Raw genomic sequence first — 16,666 nt, 5'->3', positions numbered from 1 at the left:
AGCCATCTTGACAACAGATTGTTATACCCAGAAAGCCTGGCTCCTGAGTCAAATCCAGGATTCGTTCGAAGACCCGTGCTTATCTGAGTTCCTGATGTAAAGTCAAGTGTGTAGGCTGGGAGGAGCTTAGTGGCACAGTACTTGTTTAGCCTGTAGAGCACACACATGAAAGGAAGCTAACGCGTGTCCTAGTATATTGGGATTGTGAGACTCACATTCTTGGATATAAATGTCAGAACCTATCCTGCTAGCCAGGAGACATACACTTGCAATCCCAGCATCTGAGAAGTAGAAGCAAGAAGATCAAGAGTTGGAGGCTTGTCCGGCATGGTGGCCCACACCTCAAATCCAGTCTAGAAGCAGAGGGAAGTGAATCTCTGTCTTTGAGTTCAAGGCCAGACAGTCACCTGATGAGATCTATCTCAAAACTCAGCTAGATATCGAGTTCAAGGTCAGTCTAGGGTACATGAGACACTGTCTCCAAAACAAAAACCTGGGGTGGAGAGATGGCTCAGTGGTTAAGGGTTTCAGGCTCTTCCAGAGGACCTGCGTTTGATTCCCAGCACCCATGTCCGGCAGTTCACCACAGCTCTAGGAGATATGAAGCCCTCCCTCCAAAGGCATCTATACACACTTGACATAGCCTCACACAGACACACATTCACATAAAACCAAATGTTGGGCTGTAAATGGCTGACACATTTAGTCCCAGCATTCAGATCAGAGTTTGAGGCCAGGCAGTGATACACAGTGAGAGGACTTTGGCTCCTTTATTGCCTCTTCTACCCTTCCTCTGCTTCCTTCCTCTGCTTCCTGCCCACCCTCTGTTCTTAGTGAGAATACCCCTCGCTGCCTGCCACATGCTCCCCACCCAGTGTGTTTCTTTACTAGGAAACTGAGCCTAATTTCCAAGTGCTGACGCGGGTCCTTATCTCCCGAAGCGAGAGTGACCTTCTAAGCATTCGGGCTGAGTTCAAGAAGAAATTTGGGAAGTCTCTCTATTCTTCTCTTCAGGTAAAACCTAGCTATTTTTTTCCCCTTCAAGACAGGGTTTCTCTGTGTAGCCCTGGCTGTCCTGGAACTCACTCTGTAGACCAGGCTGACCTCGAACCCAGAGATCCGCTTGCCTCTGCCTCCCAAGTGCTGGGATTAAAGGCGTGCGCCACCACTGCCTGACTAAACTTAGCTACTTCTTACCCTAGCATCCTAGCTCTTCCCTCCACCCCCTTTCCTTCCATTGAGTGTGGGACTCCAGGCATGAGAGAGAGAGAGAGAGAGAGAGAGAGAGAGTATCTTTCCTTGAGGATGAGCTATGTATCAGCAGGAGGTGAGGTTAGACTGTTTGGTGGAGGAGGTGGCAATAATGAGTTTTTCTAACACTCATTCCCTTACCTGCAGGATGTAGTCAGAGGGGATTGTCGTTCAGCACTACTGGCCCTGTGTAGAGCTGAAGATATCTGAGACCTTCCTGACCCACCCTGACGCGACACTCGAAACCGCTGAGATTCCCATATTTGGTTGAAAACATGGAAGAACCCCAAGGAACACCATGCACCCTGGCCTCCTCTCGAGGCTGGACCTCTGAGTTCCTTTGGATTTCCCTCTTCTCAGACTGGCATCTTCCAGCTCCATTCTAGAGAGGAGTAACGGGAGTTCTCTGACAGTCTCTGCCCTGCTCAATCCCTCCTAAGGCCAGAACATCTCCCTGGGAGTCAAATGTTTTGGCAGTTCACCATCTTTTTGTTTCCTGGTTAAAGTCTGGGTGGAGGAGGCCATGGATCAGGAGGAGGCCATGGAGTTGAGGTGCCTTTGAAGTATGCTCAGCCATTCAACAGGAATCCTGTTTTTACCCCAGTACTGCACTTAACAGTTACCAACACACCCCACTCCTGGATCTTCTCCCCAGGAAATCTCACGTAATTAAGAACAGTAAAAAGAAAGAGCGGAAGAGCCAACATTTGGGTTCCCCCTGCTGGCTCTGTGAGAAATGACAGGCAACCTGTCGCCTCCCTGGCTCCTCCCCTGTTCACATTCCTCAACCGGGTCAAATATTTTACTCCCCTGCTCCAAGGTAGGAACGCAAATCTCAGGAAAGAAGTTTTATTTCCAAACCTCTAGGAAGGCATTAAAAATAATAAAGATAGAAACTCAAACCAAACCCTAAAACAAAGACGGCAGGGTCTGTGGGGTAGCCCAGGAGCAAACAGGCAGGGACACAAGAGAGATGCTTTCCAGATAGGTGTCTTGACCAGCAAGCAGCCTGGGTCCATGTATCCACGGGACTATTCCAGGAAAGGGGGTGGGGCACCAGAGATTTTCACCCACCCACACCTATGTGGCCTTGGAAGAGAGGAAGAGAAGATAGCAGTACAAGGGCAAAGATGGTACCAAGTCTGACCTTGGCACCTATTGTCTGTTCTGATCCCCAACAGTGCATATAGGTTATTCTCTGTGTCTCAGGGATTGAGATGGGGTGGGATCCTGCAAGTCACAGCCTGAGCTGGCTGTAGGGGGCAGAGTCAGAGCAGAACACAGTCTGACTCAGTCTTTGACCTCTGCCGCCGCTCTCCAGCTGGACGTCCAGATGTGGCTCCTCTCCCCTGTGTGAGATTTAGCAATTAGTTATCCAATAACCTTGGGAGAGGTCACAGACATGGGGGTTCAAAACCAAAGGTAGCACAGGTTATGAGGGGAAACTTTCCAGAGACCTGTGCAGAGACCTTATGCATTCCACACCAGGCCAGTCCGTGCCCCATACAGAAACAGTACACACTCCATGCCAGGTCAAGTCAGCTCCCTTGCCGACCAAAGAAGGGCACGCTCACCTGGGGCGAAGGAGCCCTTGTTCGCACAGGTTGAACTGCTTGCTGTTGTTGATACTCTTCTTGTTGAAGTTGTTGGGCCAGTTCCAGGTCACTGAGGCCCAACGTGCCTTGTGGCTGCTGCTGCTGCTGCAGGGATAAGGCAATAAGGTAGTCCTAGGGATAAAACAAGTCACGAGTGGACTAAGACCAGAAGGACAGAGATTCAGGCCAAACTTCCAAACCAGCTTTCCTTCAGATACTCCCTCTAGTAAAACACATAGTCAAATACGTTATCTGTCTGCCAGAAAATCCATCACCCCAAGCAAGGAAATGACTTCTGGATAACATGAACAGGCAGGAGTGTGGGACAGGCTCCAGCCAAAATAATGCATGCAGTTCCCGTATAGAAAACAGCTTCGATTCCAATGGATTCTGTGCCATTCCAAGAGGCCCCACACACCTGGTCCACTTGCAGCTGCTTCTCTGGAGAGCCACCCCCACCTTCTGCTCCATGGCTTTTGCCTAGGGAATGACTTAGGTGGAAGTCCGAGTCACAAAAGCAGCTGTCACCATCCACGTTATGCAAGCTCTCCCATACCACCTGCTCCTCCTGTAGAAAACCTTGGTCAGTGACCAGTAGGTACAGGTGACTCTGCAAAAGGGAGAGACAGCCAGAGCCGGAAGTTAGCTGAGTACTGGATCAGGTGCCTGACAAGTCCTCAAGGTCCCTAGGTCTGACGGCTGCCGGGACGTGCTGCCTAACACACCCTTCCCACAAGCCGGAAAAAGACAGCAAAATGGTGGGAGAGGTGTCAGAGAAGCAGCTTACAGCCAAGGTACATCCTGAGAACTTCTGAATTGGTCTGTGCACTGCCTGGAGCTTGACACTGTGAGCATCTGGTATTTCCTAAGTGTGTGTGGTTATGGGGAGCAGGAAGGGACATCTGAACACAGCTGGGTGCGCTGTGGTTAAGGAACCCGTGGGGCTAGGGCATCACACCAGATCTAGTTTTCTACCATCTTTCCTTGTTTCTCTGTTTTTTCATGAGGAAAACAGACATAAACCCCTTTGAGAACCAGAAAAACAGGAAGATCAGAAATTTAAGGCAAGGCCAGGCGTGGCAGTGCACACCTTTAATCCCAGCACTCTGGATGTAGACAGATTTGAGTTCTAGGCCAGCTAGGGCTGCATAATGATAGGCTGGAAGGGGGATAGGTGGGATGGAGGGAAGCGCAGAACCAGTGATCCCTCTTCTACTCCATTCCTAAAACACTTCCCCTCCTGACTCTGGGAATTCCCACTGCCCTTTCTGGGAGAGGGTTAACCGTCCTGTCTCTTTGATAGCTGGTTTATGCCTCAGGGTCTGCTCTGGTCAGTGTCATTTTCAAGCAAATGCATTGATAAGGAATGCACTATATTACTCTCTTTTCCTGCATATAGAAAGGCTTTTTTGTCAACCGGAGTCCCAGGGTAAAGATGGTGTGACACAGGGTGTAGCCAGTTTGCCCTGGACATGCATCATGAGTTAGCAACAAACACTGTGGTAAACCACACGGATCTTAGAGGTCATTTGTTACCATGGCTTAGCCCACTTTATCCTGCCTGACACACTGAACCCAGGGAAAGAGGCACGGGGAAATGACACGGTTCCTGCTCCCCTCCTCCAGAGTCCCGTCACCTTGTGCTTAGTCATCGTGCTGAAGTGGTTGTTTCGAAAGAAGACACTAAGTTCATCTTCCGTGGCAGCTGCTGTGAGCTCGCACAGGCCATGGTAGGTCAACTGTGCCGCAGTGGTCTCCAGGAACTGCTCCGCAACCAAGCCTGCCAGAACGCATAAACCAGGAGAGACATGGCTTGAATCCAAACCCATGAGAGGAAAAAAGCAAAACAAATCAAAAGGGCTGGGCATGTGGCTCAGGCAGGCAAAGGCCCTAAATTCAATCCTGGGCGCGGTGTGCACGCCTTTAGTCCCAGGCCTGGCTAGGCAGAGGCAGGGTGATCTCTGTTCCACATAGCAGTTCCAGCCTAGAGACCCTGTCTCAAAATAAAAACTAAAGCCCCCACAACCCCCAGCCTAGCTCCAAAGCAAATAAAGTCCAAGATAAGGAGGTTTGTCCAAAAAGCCCTAAGGCGCTCTCCTGAGTTCCACTTTGTGAAGCCCCTTCCTCAGGCTGGAGGAGTCCAGGGTTAGGATATATGCTTAGCACGTACAAGGCCCCAGATCTGACAACCAGCAGCACCCCCCCACACACACACACACACAAGTTGAAGCCAGGCTTGGCAATGCATGTCTGTAGTCCTGGTACTTGGACCCTGGAGGCAGAAGGATCAGAGGTTCAAAAATCATCCTCAGCTCCAAAGCCAGCCGGAGCTAAGAGCCCCTGCTGCACCCCAGTCCTCACAATTGAGCTACAAACCCTTCCTTAAAGCCTGGCTATATTTATTCAGTCATCCAACAGAGCAAGAGTGCACATCTGTAATCTGGGCTCTCAGGAGGTTGGCACAGGAAGGTCAGGAGTTTGAGACTAGCCTGAGCTATGTAGTGATTTCACGGCCATCCTGAACTACATGAAACCTTATATCAAAAAGGAAAAAAAAAAAAAGGTTTCTTTTTTTTCTCTCTCTCTCTGTATTACACAAAACTACAACAATAATAAGCCTACTCCACTGTCCCTCCCTCCATAAGAGATCTACAAGGAAAGGGGCTATCACCATTACCTTCTGTCACGAGGTTGGAGTCACTAGAGTGTTTACAGGTGATGATCTTCTCTACCAGCTGGTTGTAACTCAGTTTCCCAACAGCACTCACAGCCTCGGGACTCTGGGGAGTAGAATGGGGTACAGCAAATATAAACTTTTTTTTAAAAGGAAGGAAATGAACCAAACCCACTGGACTGTGGCTCTCATGATCAAAGGTTTCTGAACTTTTTGAACTTTTGATGTCCAAAGACCCGATCTTGATCTTATTTGTGTGTGCTTCCCCCCCCCCCCTGGGATGTGACTCCGCCCAACATTAGAATCCAAGGAATCCTGGGTCATCTCAATCTCCAAATCCTACCCCTCCTCCAGCCTCCCCTTCCCAGATGCCCCAGCCTGCCCCAAACCCTTTTTGCTTTATTCATGCCAGCTTGGCCAAGATTCACCAGGGCCTGCTGTCCTCACCTGTGGATCCACCAGCCAGCCATGGTATAGAGGTATTCCCAGCAAGTCAAAGATGCTGCATTCCGGCGTATACTCAAAGTCGGAGACGCCCGTGAATCGCACATTGACGTCCAGACCTGTGGCCAGTTTCGGGAGCACCGTCATTGCATCGTCCACATTCTGGTGGGAGAAAAGACAAGATGGCTGGTCTAGCCTTCCCTCCCTGCCACCCACCATCCCATGTTTCATGTCTGGCTTTCTTACAAACCGTTTGTTTCATCCACCTCTTACCTCAAACCCCCTTTTGTGAGACAGAGCCCTGGCTGTATTGAAACTCACTCTGTAGACCAGGCTGGCCTTGAACTCACAGACATCTACCTCTCTCTGCTTCCCAAGTGCTGTAATTAAAGGCACACATCACTATACATCACTATGCTGGGCTGCCTTAATCCTCTTTATCAAATAAAAAAATGAATGTCTTTTTTTTTTTTTTTTCATGACAGAGAGATGTTGTTCTTCACTAAGAAGGTACCAAGATGAGAAATTAACCACAATAACTTCTCAATGGGTCTAGGGTCCCCTTGCAAGCCCACAGACCCCATGTCTACTGCCCTTCACACAGAAAGGGTTTTCAGTAGGTCCAGGGTCCCCTTGGACGGCTGCAGACCTCATCAACTGCCCTTCAGCCACAAGGACTTCTCAGTAGGTCCTGGGTCCCCTTGCAAGGCTGCAGAACTCATCCACTGCCCTCTTGCCTCACCTGCTGAAAGTTAAGTTGAAGGCCCTCAGACTTCTCTTGGGGTTTGATGGACAGAAGGCAGTTTCCTGTAAGACAGGAAACTCATCAGCCTACCCTAGCCTGCCAATCGTCCCCAAAACTCAGCTGCCCCCTCTTCTGGAGAAGGACCATGGATTTTCAAACTCCAATCCAGAATTTTAATTTCTCAGAGGAATAAATAGGCTTATAGAGGTGAAAGACCCACCCAATTCAATGCTACAGTGCTTCCTAGGATGGTCAAGTCCTACATTTGATCCCAGCACCAGTGATTGTGGTGGGCGGGGTAGTGACTCCAGGCAGAACTGGCTGGTGCTTTAACTGAAAAATTCTCAACCTTTGATCTTTGCTTTTTATACTTCAGCTTTACAGAAAAGACTCGGACTCGTCCTTAACCTCAATCCCACATCAGAGCTCCACCTGAGGGTTCCCCCTTACTACATCACTCACCAAGGTGTGTCAGGAGCTCATCTGATGTGATCACTTCCTTCTGAGGGGGCAGCTTCACCTGAAGAGGGAAGGGTGGTCACATGTGAGCTTTTACTACCAGCAGTGAAGAAGGAACACAAAGCAAGAGGCCGGGTCCAAGCTAGGCGTGGCGGCTCACCACTGTAATCCCAATACTGAGGAAGCTGAGGCAGGAGGAGTGAGGCCAACCTGGCCTACAGTGTAAGACCTTGTCTCAAAACCTCAAAAAAGCACGAGTGTGGTGGCGCACATCTTTAATCCCAGCACTAGGGAGGCCGAGGCAGGTGGATCTCTATAGGAGTGTGAGACCAGCTTGGTCTATGTAGTGAGTTTAAGCCAGTTCAGGCTACAAAGGGAGACAAAACAAAAACAAAAAGTAAATAAACAAAGGAAACAAGAAAGATAGAGACAGAAAGAGAGAGCCCATGCTGAGAGATGTTTGATCACACCATGAACCCCAGAAGAAGAGAGAGCTATTGCTGTGGGATATTGATTACACTGTGATCCTAGAGAGCGTGGATACTGGGAAAACCTGTTTCCAGCTGTGGTGAGGTTCAACCTTAGCCTGCATTTTAAATCAAGAGCATTCTGTTTGAATATTGTAAACAGAATTAAACAAAGTCAACCATAGGTCAAGAGGAGGGGCAAGCAACCAGGTGGCAGGAAATGGATTATTTCCTGGAAAGTAAGAGGGAGTCAGGAGAGCCAAGAGAGAGATGCACAGGAAGTACAAGGGAGGGACATTCAGCTTGACGGGCAGTGGGAGAGAGGGGCGCTGCTGCTGGGACATCCATCAGCTGAGGAGGAAGGTCAATGTTGCTTTCTCCACCCCAGCATCCGGTACCTGAGTCTTCATTGGTAAAACCCAATGATTGAGATTTTGTTAAAACAACAATCCGACGGTGGAACAGAATGGGGAAAAGGAGCTTAAAGCTGGGGCGAGGGAAGAAACGGGGCATGCTGCCAGGCATTCCCAGAGTGAGAGAGCAGGGGACACGGGTGCACCTAAGAGTGATCTGGAAATTTAAAACTGGCTTGAGAGAAATCCGGATGGTGGAGAGGGTCACAGGGAGCACTTCCTTACCTCACGCCTTCTATGAGGCGCCTCCTACTGTTAGAGACATAGGTGAAAACATTCTGTGTGACTTAGAATAATGTAATTCTCGCAAGATACAGATCTAGTCACAAGACAGGCTCTGACATACTAACGAACCAGCCCCACAACAACATTGACTTCTCAGTGAATACAACAAAACTAATGTCCACTGGAATAAGATTAATAAAAAAAATCAGACACATTATCCTACTCCAGGGACATGGCATCCCCAGGCTCTGTGTTGATACCGTTAGACAAGCCTCTGTGTGACTCTGGCTTCAGTGATCCTCAAGTTTCCAGCACCATATGTCCACCTGTCAGCACTAGCTGCTGGCCTGCTGGCCAATGCACTCAAGGACATGCTGGGATCTCTCACAGTGCCACCCTCCTGGCCTGGCACAGAACTGTGTCATGTCTGACATGGGTTGAGCTCGAATAAAAATCCCAAAGTGTGGGCTGGCAAGATGGCTCAGTGGTTAAGAGCACCGACCGCTCTTCCAAAGGTCCTGAGTTCAAATCCCAGCAACCACATGGTGGCTCAAAACCATCCATAATGAAATCTGATGCCCTCTTCTGGAGTGTCTGAAGACAGCTACAGTGTACTTACATATAATAAATAAATAAATCTTTAAAAAAAATCCCAAAGTGTTTTTACTGGAGAGGATTTCCCAGTGGACCCTGAATTGCAGTTTGTGTAACCAACCATTTCCAGGTGGTAAGAAGTCTATGTCTGAGCCGGGCGTGGTGGCACATGCCTTTAATCCCAGCACTTGGGAGGCAGAGGCAGGTGAATTTCTGAGTTCGAGACCAGCCTGGTCTACAAAGTGAGTTCCAGGACAGCCAAGGCTGTACAGAGAAACCCTGTCTCGAAAAACAAAAAAAAAAAAAAAGAAGTCTATGTCTGTGAGATTGCAGTAACCTGCTGGAGGATGGTTTGTGTACTGCGTACCCAGATGCTGATGTGTACGCTCAAACATCGGGTATGATAATGGCACAGTCCAGCATCTCCAGGCTCAACACTATGTACAAATCATTTTCCATCATATCTGATTGGTCAATAAAGAGCATTTCAATCTGTCGCTGGGCAGAGAAGAGGACAGGGCAGGACTCCTGATCCCAGGTGGGGGTCCTGAAGGAGACCATAGAGTAGGGATAGAGAGAAGGACCACGAACAGAGGAGAGGTAAAGAGACCACCAAGAGTTACCATGAGCAGGTCGCAAAGGGGAGTCTCCCTGAGGACCCACATGGACCAGAGCAAGCCAAGGTAGGCAACCTTAGAGCATTAGGATAGCTCAGAACCTGCCCAGGGTAGGTTTGCAGTTTATTAATAAAAATACCAGGTCTCTTAAAGCTGGGTTGAGGGAAGAAACGGGAAATGTAGAAATGTTCAGCTATTTGAGAACAGGGGGAGGGAACAGTTAGAAATCCCTCCAAGAATTACTTTTTCAGTGGCTGTTGTATAGCGTGGTCTTGTAAGGAATTGTCTACATGAATAAAGCAAGCATCTTTGGAAGGCACATCTGTGGACATCTTACCTGCCCAGCACCTCACGCTCTGCACTCACCTTCCACTGAAGAAAAAGGATGTTCATGATGGCTAGAAGAGGACACGGACCATTGGTGCTCTGGGTGATGATCGGGGTCCGTTCTCCCTTCCAGGGGATCCACTTGACACAGTAGAAATCTAGCTCAGGCTGTTGGATCCTGGGGGACTGGGGAAGTTCCTGTGGCCTGGAACACACCTCTGCTGTCTCTACCTTAGGTGACGTCCCACAAGCTGGCCCAGGAGGACTTGAGCTAGCTTCAGGAGGAGGACACTCAAGATTTTCACCATCCTGGGCTGGTGGCAAAGTTTGGTCTCCTGGCTCCTGTTCTCCAGCTGCTCCATCAGCATCTGCACCATCCTTGTCCTGAGGATGCTTCTCTGGTCCAGACAGGGCCTCATGGTTTTCAGATTCAACAGTTTCTGCACTAGTGGCCTTACTAGGGGCTGGGTTCTCAGTCTGAGGTTGTTCCATAGTGGGTACAGTCAGCTGAGGGGAGTGAAGTGTTCTGAGACCTCAGAGACCTTGCCTATGGCTATTCTAGTGTGTAGAAGAGAGACTGGGCCTACAAGGTCACTGAATTACAGAGCAAAGGGAACAAGAAAAGTCAAAGAGAACTGTGTAGGCTACTCTGGCTCCAGATTAAGTTTTTCTCAGAGTGTATAAACAGGATTCAGCTCATTCCACCTCTGACTTGCTGTGACCAGATGGGGCCGACTGGACATGGGTTATCAGGCTTGGAAAGGATGGAGATACTGGGTGCAGCTGGCTTCTTCCCTGAAAGAGAAAATCATAGAGAATGAGGGAAAAGACAGAGAGGTCTACAGCGACGGCTCAGACCACTGGCTGTTCTTCCAGAGGTTAACTTCCAGCACCCACAGTACCCCTCATAGCCACCTCAACTCCATGGCTGGGGGAGGGGGGGTAGTGGGGAGTCCACTACCCTCTCCTGGCACAGACACACAGGCAAAATACTCACACACAAAATAGAATAAAACATTTTTTTTTTTTTTAGAAAAGGCAGAACAGAAAGGTTAAGTGTAAGTGAAGCCAAGAAGGAAGAAGAGGGCTGAAGAGAAAAATTAAAACTATCCCACAGTGGGCTGGTGTAACTCCCTGGTGTAGCTTCCCAAGCAAACAAACCAAACCAGTGAGCAAAACCACACAACCCTTATTGTTATTAACAGGGTGATGTTTAGGCTGCCTCGTTAAAGGTACCCTTGTCAGTTACAGACCCCATATCCACCACCAAACCTTGTCCCTTCAGAGAACACTCTGAGCACATGGCTGGTGTCCTTAAGGACAAGCTACCTTTGTCCTGCTCACCCCAGGGACCAGAGAGTAGTCATCATATGATCTGGTAGATGAAGATGTTAAAAAAAAAAAAAAGTAACACCATGTTCTTAAATTTTGTGCCAAGCTGGTAAGGAAGAAGAAATCTTGTTCCTCCAAGGATTCTGGATGGATTGATTGATTGAGACAAGGTCTTATTGTATAGGTGAGGCTGGCCTATGTAGACTAGGCTAGCCCCAAACTCAGATCCACTTGCCTGTCTCCTGAGTGCTGAAATTACAAGTGTGCACTGCCATGCCAGGCGATGGCCTAGAATTCTTGGTGATGCTCCTACCGCAGCCGCCCATGTGCTGATATTAGAGGCCTTGAGTCACCAGCCTAGCTCTCACAAGATCACAATCCCAAACCAGCAAAAAGCTTAGGGAGGGGCTTCCTGTCGAGGAAAGGAAATGCAGCCGTGGGTGGGACTTGAATCAGGGTTGGATAAGCAACTCTGTAATCTGGGTATAGCTGAGGGATTGAGGGTGCTCTAAAGCAGCGGTGCTCAGTCTTCCTATGCTGCGGCATTCAATACAGCTCCTCATTTCCCAGGATTATTCAACTTCTGGCTGTCCTGGAACTCACTCTGTAGACCATGCTGGCCTCGAACTCAGAAATCCGCCTGCCTCTGCCTCCCAAGTGCTGGGGGATTAAAGGCGTGCGCCACCACGCCTGGCTGAGAACTGCTTTTAAAGAGACACTTCATGCCCCTCCGCTCACTTTCAACCTGACCATTGAAACAGTGGATCCCAAGGAATTGAAATTTCCCCCAGGAATCTCAAGCCTGCAGGAGAAAAACACTGACCCTTGAATCCAGCCAGAGAGGAACCGGTATCCAGGAAAAGACTTCACAGCATTCTAACGACTTGCCTGACAGCCTGACAGCCGAGGCTAAAGCCCAAACAAGCAGGTCAATAATTGGCAGACCACACCTTGACCAGCCCTAGGCTGTTTAGCTGTGCAGAAATCAGGCTCTCTACTGAAACTTTACCCTTCATTTAGGGACTCTGATGACAGACATGGGGACATGACCAAATCTCTCTGTCGCTAATCCTAAAGTGGCCACATTGAATAATCCTTGCTCTCCCCCCCCCTTTCTACCTTTCACTATTATTTTAATTTTATTACATTTACTTAGTTTCTCTGTGTGTACACACCTGGAGGCCAGAAGGAAACTTTCAAGTTTGTTTTGTCCTTCCACCACGTGGAACCTGGGGCTGAAGCTCTGGCCATCACGCAGCCAGAGCCTTGACTAGTTTAGCTGTCTCTGACTGGCCTGCCTACCAGTTCAACTTCTTTAGTTGGCTTATTGAAAACAAGAGGCCACACTTGGCTGGTTAGGGCTGCCCCAGGCACAGGTTCTAATCCTACTACCGGTAACAACTTTAGTTAGGGGGCACACAAAAGACTCTCCACAATCCTTGCAGTAGATTGCTCTCACTAGCTCAAGTTGACACAGCAACTTCAGATCCTAGTTGTTTCTGGCAGTGCTTGCACCCAGAGATCTCTTGTTAGATATTTATAGGGAATGGGAAACTGCTGTTTATTGATTTACATTAAAATACCCCAGAGGTGAGGCTCAAGAGGTTAAGGCACAAAGGATCAAGATTCAAGTCCAGCATCCACAGAGGGGTTTACAAGAAACTGTAACTCAAGTTCCAGGAAAGCTGCGACCGACCGTCTCCTGGCTTCCGTGGGCAATGAGCACACATGGTGTACATACACAAAAACAAGCACTCACAAACATAGATGTATATCTCCACTAGTTGTATATAATGACAAAGACCTGTTATTTTAGCTACTAAGAGGCTGAGGCAGGAGGATCTTTGTGAGACCATATCTTAAAATAAAAAAAGAGCTGGAGGTATATAGTTCAGTAGTGGAGCCTTGCCTGATATATGCAATGCTCTGGGTCCAAGCCTCACAACCTGTTGGCACACGTGCTCTTTATGGCTCCCATACAGATCATTTTGGATGTGAACACTGGACCTGTTTAACTTGCAGTTAATCAGCACTTGGCATCAAATGAGGTCTAGATAGGCCTGCAGATAGTAAAAGCAGTTCCTGCCTCTGAAATATCTCCCTTCAGTCTCCTTACTCCCCTCCCTACACACTGACAGGACACAAATGAGGACCGTTCGGGGGTACAGCCTAGCAGAAGGGCATGTGCTTAACACACGCAAGGTCCTGGGTTTGATCTCCAGCCCCGGAACAGAGAGAAAGCCAGGAGATAGTGCATCAATCGGAATCTTGTCTTTTTCTTTTAAACTGGGATCACTGGGCATGGCGGCACACATCTTTAATGCCAGCCCTTGTGGGCAGAGACAGGCGTATCTGGTTGCCTGCTTTCTTCTTGTAAACCTTCAAGGCTTGGAGACTATGAAAAGGCCTTGAGGAGCGTCAGCTGGGTGTGGTGTTCCAGGCCTTCCCATCCCCATTACTCAGGGGGCCTTGAGGCCGGAGAACCTCGAGGTCGGCCTGGGCTACAGAGAAACATCAAAGTTCCTGAAATAACATAAATACAGTAAATTGATCATTCTCCTGATTCAAATATAACTTCTGCTAGCTTCAGGTAATTCATATTTTGTTAATTTAGACTTAGAGTAGCAAAGATTACCTGGAGGCCTTCCACCCCTCTTTCTCCACATCTCTTTCCCTCCCATGGCACTTAGAGTCAACCTTGAAACAGAGGCCATGTCTGGGAAATATTAAAAAGCCTAAAGACAAGCACAGCTCATTTTCTGCCCAAGGCTAGAAATGATCAATAATTAAGTGGGGGTTGGGAAAGCTAGTCGACCAAAGAGAGGAGCTACAAGAACCATGGGAGGGAGTGGGGGCTCAGTGAATGAGGACAGCTCCAGTGTCAGGGCAGGAAGAGCAACAGGGCTGCACCCTGCAAGGCCAGAGGAAAGCATGAGGGGAGGGGGACCCAAACAAACAGGGGTTATGGCCCTGTCCCTCCTCTTCTTTCCTCAGTCCAAATCTACACCTCCTCTTCCTGGAATTACCTATGGTGACCCACAGGGAGTCAAATCTCTGGTCCTTTCCTAGTCAGCAGCAGATACTATTCACAGAGTGGGAAAAGCATATGAAATAGGTATATCCTTAAAGACTTCACCCACCCTCAGGACTCTTCTCCCTACGTCTTTAACTGGTATTACCCAATCTTTCCAACCAAATGCAATTCTTCATGCCAACATGCTTTGAGATTCCTCTAGAATACAGCAAGCCCTGTAATTCTGGCTCTCTAGGAGAGGGAGAGAGAGGGTTTGGGTTTATAAGGGGGAAATTGAAGACCGCATCTCTTTTACTGCTCCATCTCTTACTGCTCCGGGTGCCTGGGATCCTGTAAGCGACCCAGACTTAAGAGACCACAGATGGGACATCAGGTGTCAACTTCGCCCAGAGAGGGTAGGGAGAGCTGCGAGACGAGGTGAAGATAGTTTGAAAACAAAAGTTTTTACCTCAAAGAGGTAGATGAGGTTCCGGCACTGGGAGAGGACTCAACTCTGGCGGTTCTACGCGGGAGGTGGGGACATCGTTGAGGGGCGCCGACTGCGCCAGCCGCCTCCCAGCTGTCAGCCCCAGAGCTTACACGGCTTGACACGGGTTTACTCTCGCGGCGTCCAGCCTGGGTCGCTGCCACTTCCGGACACACGCCCAATACGGGGGACGCTGGAGCAGGGTCGGGGCCGAGGACAAGCAAGGCACAGCGCAGGCGGTCCCGCCTGGCTTCCCAGAGTCTTCAGGATTCCCGAGTCACCGAGCCTCCGGCGTGCGCTCCAGGCCGTGCCTACAAACTGGCTTTCAAAGGAAGTTTGTGGTTTTTCTTTTTCTTCTCTCTGTCCCTCTTTTCCCCCTGTCCGGACAAAGACAAATTAGCCAAGGACGCGGTCCCTAGAGGAGGAGGAGGAGGAGGGGCCTGCTCAGCTACCGAGGATTTCCATCAGGGCTGTCTGAGCCGGTCAGCAGCCCGGTGAGCCGCAGAAAGGAAGAGAGAAAAACAACAGACCCTTTCTCTTCCCTCCGCCTGCCGCTGGAAGGGACGGAGCGCGTGTGCCTCTCTGGTGAGAACCGGGAAAAGCAAGCGGCCTGGCAGAGCCCGGAGGAGCAGGGCGGGACAGCGGCTGTTGATTAGACCTCCCTGGATGCCCGCCGCAGCCCTCTGCTCTGGAGCCAAGAAAGCAGGGCGGAAGGGCGTTGTGTTTGCATATGTACTCGTTCAATAAGAAAGAAAATTCCCACTCCTGGTTTTCTGGAGCCCCTGAGCTCTTTCCCAAGGCTTCCCTTCTTCCCCGTATGCTTTTTTTGAAAGGCTAGGAATGAAACTGGTTCAGCTGTGTACCTGGTCGGGGGCGAGGAAGACGCTCTTCTGCCTCTTCTCACCTCCCCGAGAAGCAGGACGATCTGGGGATAGATTAAAAAATGAGGGAACATGTTATGATGAAGGGACATTTTCCCCCCAAGTAGTCTGCCCTGGGACACGCAAGTGGCAGTTAAGGGATGTTGGAACCCAGCCTTAGGTTCTGAAGGCTCCTCTAAACTCTATTGATGTGACGGCCAAAGGATAAGGCTTCAAGCAACTCGGAAAGCCGAGAGAACTGTTGCAACAGAGACCCAGGAAGCAAAGTCACGGTTGCAACAGCCCATGAATGAGGAGTATTTGCTCAGGCTGTAGAAGAAAGGCTATGAAGAAGGAGGAAGAGTTGGCACGACAGTAGGTTTTAAGAAAACAAGTCAAACATTATGGTAATGTTTTCCTATCGTGAACAAACACATTGATCACGATTTGTCAGTTTGGTAAAGGGGAGAATTTAAAAAAAAGAAAGAAAAAACACCTAACCAGGGAAGCTATTTTAATAAATAATATGTACAGCAATGTTGTAATTTAAAGTCCTAACCAAACCAGGCCTGTGAATCCAGTATTCAGGAAACTGAGGAGAAAGATTACAAATTCCAGACAGGTTGGGCTAGATAGAAAGAATTTGTATTTTAAAAAAAATTGAGAGATTAATTTACATCAATCTCGAACAGATTTTCGGTGTAATATATGGAAAGGTACTATACTTAGTCCTATCTGCAAGTTCAGATGCCATAAAGGCGAGTTATTGTGACACATACACAATTTGCATGTCATAGCCCTCCGAAAACTGCTCACTTGAGGACAAACACGAGCTGCTGGACTACATTTCCCAGGAGGCACCGCGATATACCATACTCCTCCTTGACGTCCCATGAGTCTTTGGGCTCAGAACCCAGCCTCTGCCGCTGGGGGGCGGGGCAACGCCGGACTCCCGGAGTGCCGGATTACGCACTTCCTCCTGGGGTTCGGAGGCCGAACCCTTTAGTGGCGGGTTCGAGTCCCGCCCCCTGACTCTCGGCTCTAGACCCTAGGTCTAGGGCGGGGTACATTCTGCCGGGTTACCTCTCCTGGCTGAGGGGCAACGGCACACCTCGGGCTTTACCATGGAGGACTACCTGCAGGACTGTCGAGCCGCTTTGCAG

General features: G+C 49.2%; 3 protein-coding genes across 14 annotated transcripts in view; 2 read left to right on the top strand and 1 right to left on the bottom strand.

The window, feature by feature from the left end:
• Anxa9 (annexin A9) overlaps positions 1-2,158 on the top strand; it is a 19,088-nt gene extending 16,930 nt beyond the window's left edge. For 4 of the 5 annotated variants that reach the window (NM_001379546.1, NM_001379545.1, NM_023628.3 and 1 more), the window contains 2 exons: positions 892-1,014; positions 1,399-2,158. In NM_001379546.1, the coding sequence (NP_001366475.1) occupies positions 892-1,014; positions 1,399-1,461 (186 nt within the window). In that variant the 3' untranslated portion in view covers positions 1,462-2,158. The remainder of the gene's footprint in view (positions 1-891; positions 1,015-1,398) is intronic. The other variant, XR_375584.3, reaches the window with a different exon arrangement.
• Mindy1 (MINDY lysine 48 deubiquitinase 1) lies at positions 2,085-16,325 on the bottom strand. 7 transcript variants are annotated; one of them, XM_006502219.4, is made up of 12 exons: positions 16,283-16,325; positions 15,507-15,568; positions 14,626-15,020; positions 9,851-10,606; positions 7,172-7,229; positions 6,707-6,771; positions 5,968-6,126; positions 5,524-5,626; positions 4,484-4,626; positions 3,265-3,456; positions 2,826-2,978; positions 2,085-2,600 (listed from the first exon to the last, which is right to left on the bottom strand). In XM_006502219.4, exons 4-12 carry the CDS (start codon positions 10,301-10,303, stop codon positions 2,520-2,522), a joined length of 1,407 nt encoding a protein of 468 aa, XP_006502282.1. In that variant the 5' UTR covers positions 10,304-10,606; positions 14,626-15,020; positions 15,507-15,568; positions 16,283-16,325; the 3' UTR covers positions 2,085-2,519. The 7 variants fall into 7 exon arrangements, with proteins under 7 accessions (XP_006502282.1, XP_011238563.1, XP_030108720.1 ...); XM_011240261.3 differs by lacking the exons at positions 15,507-15,568; positions 16,283-16,325 and adding an exon at positions 6,238-6,344 and having other exon boundaries at positions 14,626-14,716; XM_030252860.1 differs by lacking the exons at positions 15,507-15,568; positions 16,283-16,325 and adding an exon at positions 6,238-6,344 and having other exon boundaries at positions 2,826-2,951; positions 14,626-14,716.
• The window catches only part of Prune1 (prune exopolyphosphatase), a 29,833-nt gene continuing 27,911 nt past the window's right edge, over positions 14,745-16,666 (top strand). The window contains exon 1 of one of the 2 annotated variants that reach the window (XM_030252580.1): positions 14,745-15,878. Coding sequence is in view for 1 of the 2 variants with exons in the window: in NM_173347.2 (NP_775482.1) it covers positions 16,628-16,666 (39 nt within the window). In the remaining variant the exon portion in view is untranslated. Of the gene's footprint in view, positions 15,879-16,174 lie in introns of those variants that run through there. The other variant, NM_173347.2, reaches the window with a different exon arrangement.

The sequence above is a fragment of the Mus musculus genome, chromosome 3, assembly GCF_000001635.26.
Source record: "Mus musculus strain C57BL/6J chromosome 3, GRCm38.p6 C57BL/6J".
Lineage (NCBI taxonomy): Eukaryota > Metazoa > Chordata > Mammalia > Rodentia > Muridae > Mus > Mus musculus.
The sequence above is the reverse complement of the archived record's forward strand: the minus strand, read 5'-3'. Positions and strand labels throughout refer to the sequence as shown.

Excerpts from the sequence above, each read along its gene's own strand:
- Mindy1 (XM_006502219.4), bottom strand. The coding sequence starts at position 10,303 with ATGGAACAACCTCAGACTGAGAACCCAGCCCCTAGTAAGGCCACTAGT. Across the intron at positions 5,627-5,967 it reads GCTGGCTGGTGGATCCACAG|AGTCCCGAGGCTGTGAGTGC; the intron begins GTGAGGACAGCA and ends TCTACTCCCCAG. Across the intron at positions 4,627-5,523 it reads CTCCAACCTCGTGACAGAAG|GCTTGGTTGCGGAGCAGTTC; the intron begins GTAATGGTGATA and ends GCGTTCTGGCAG.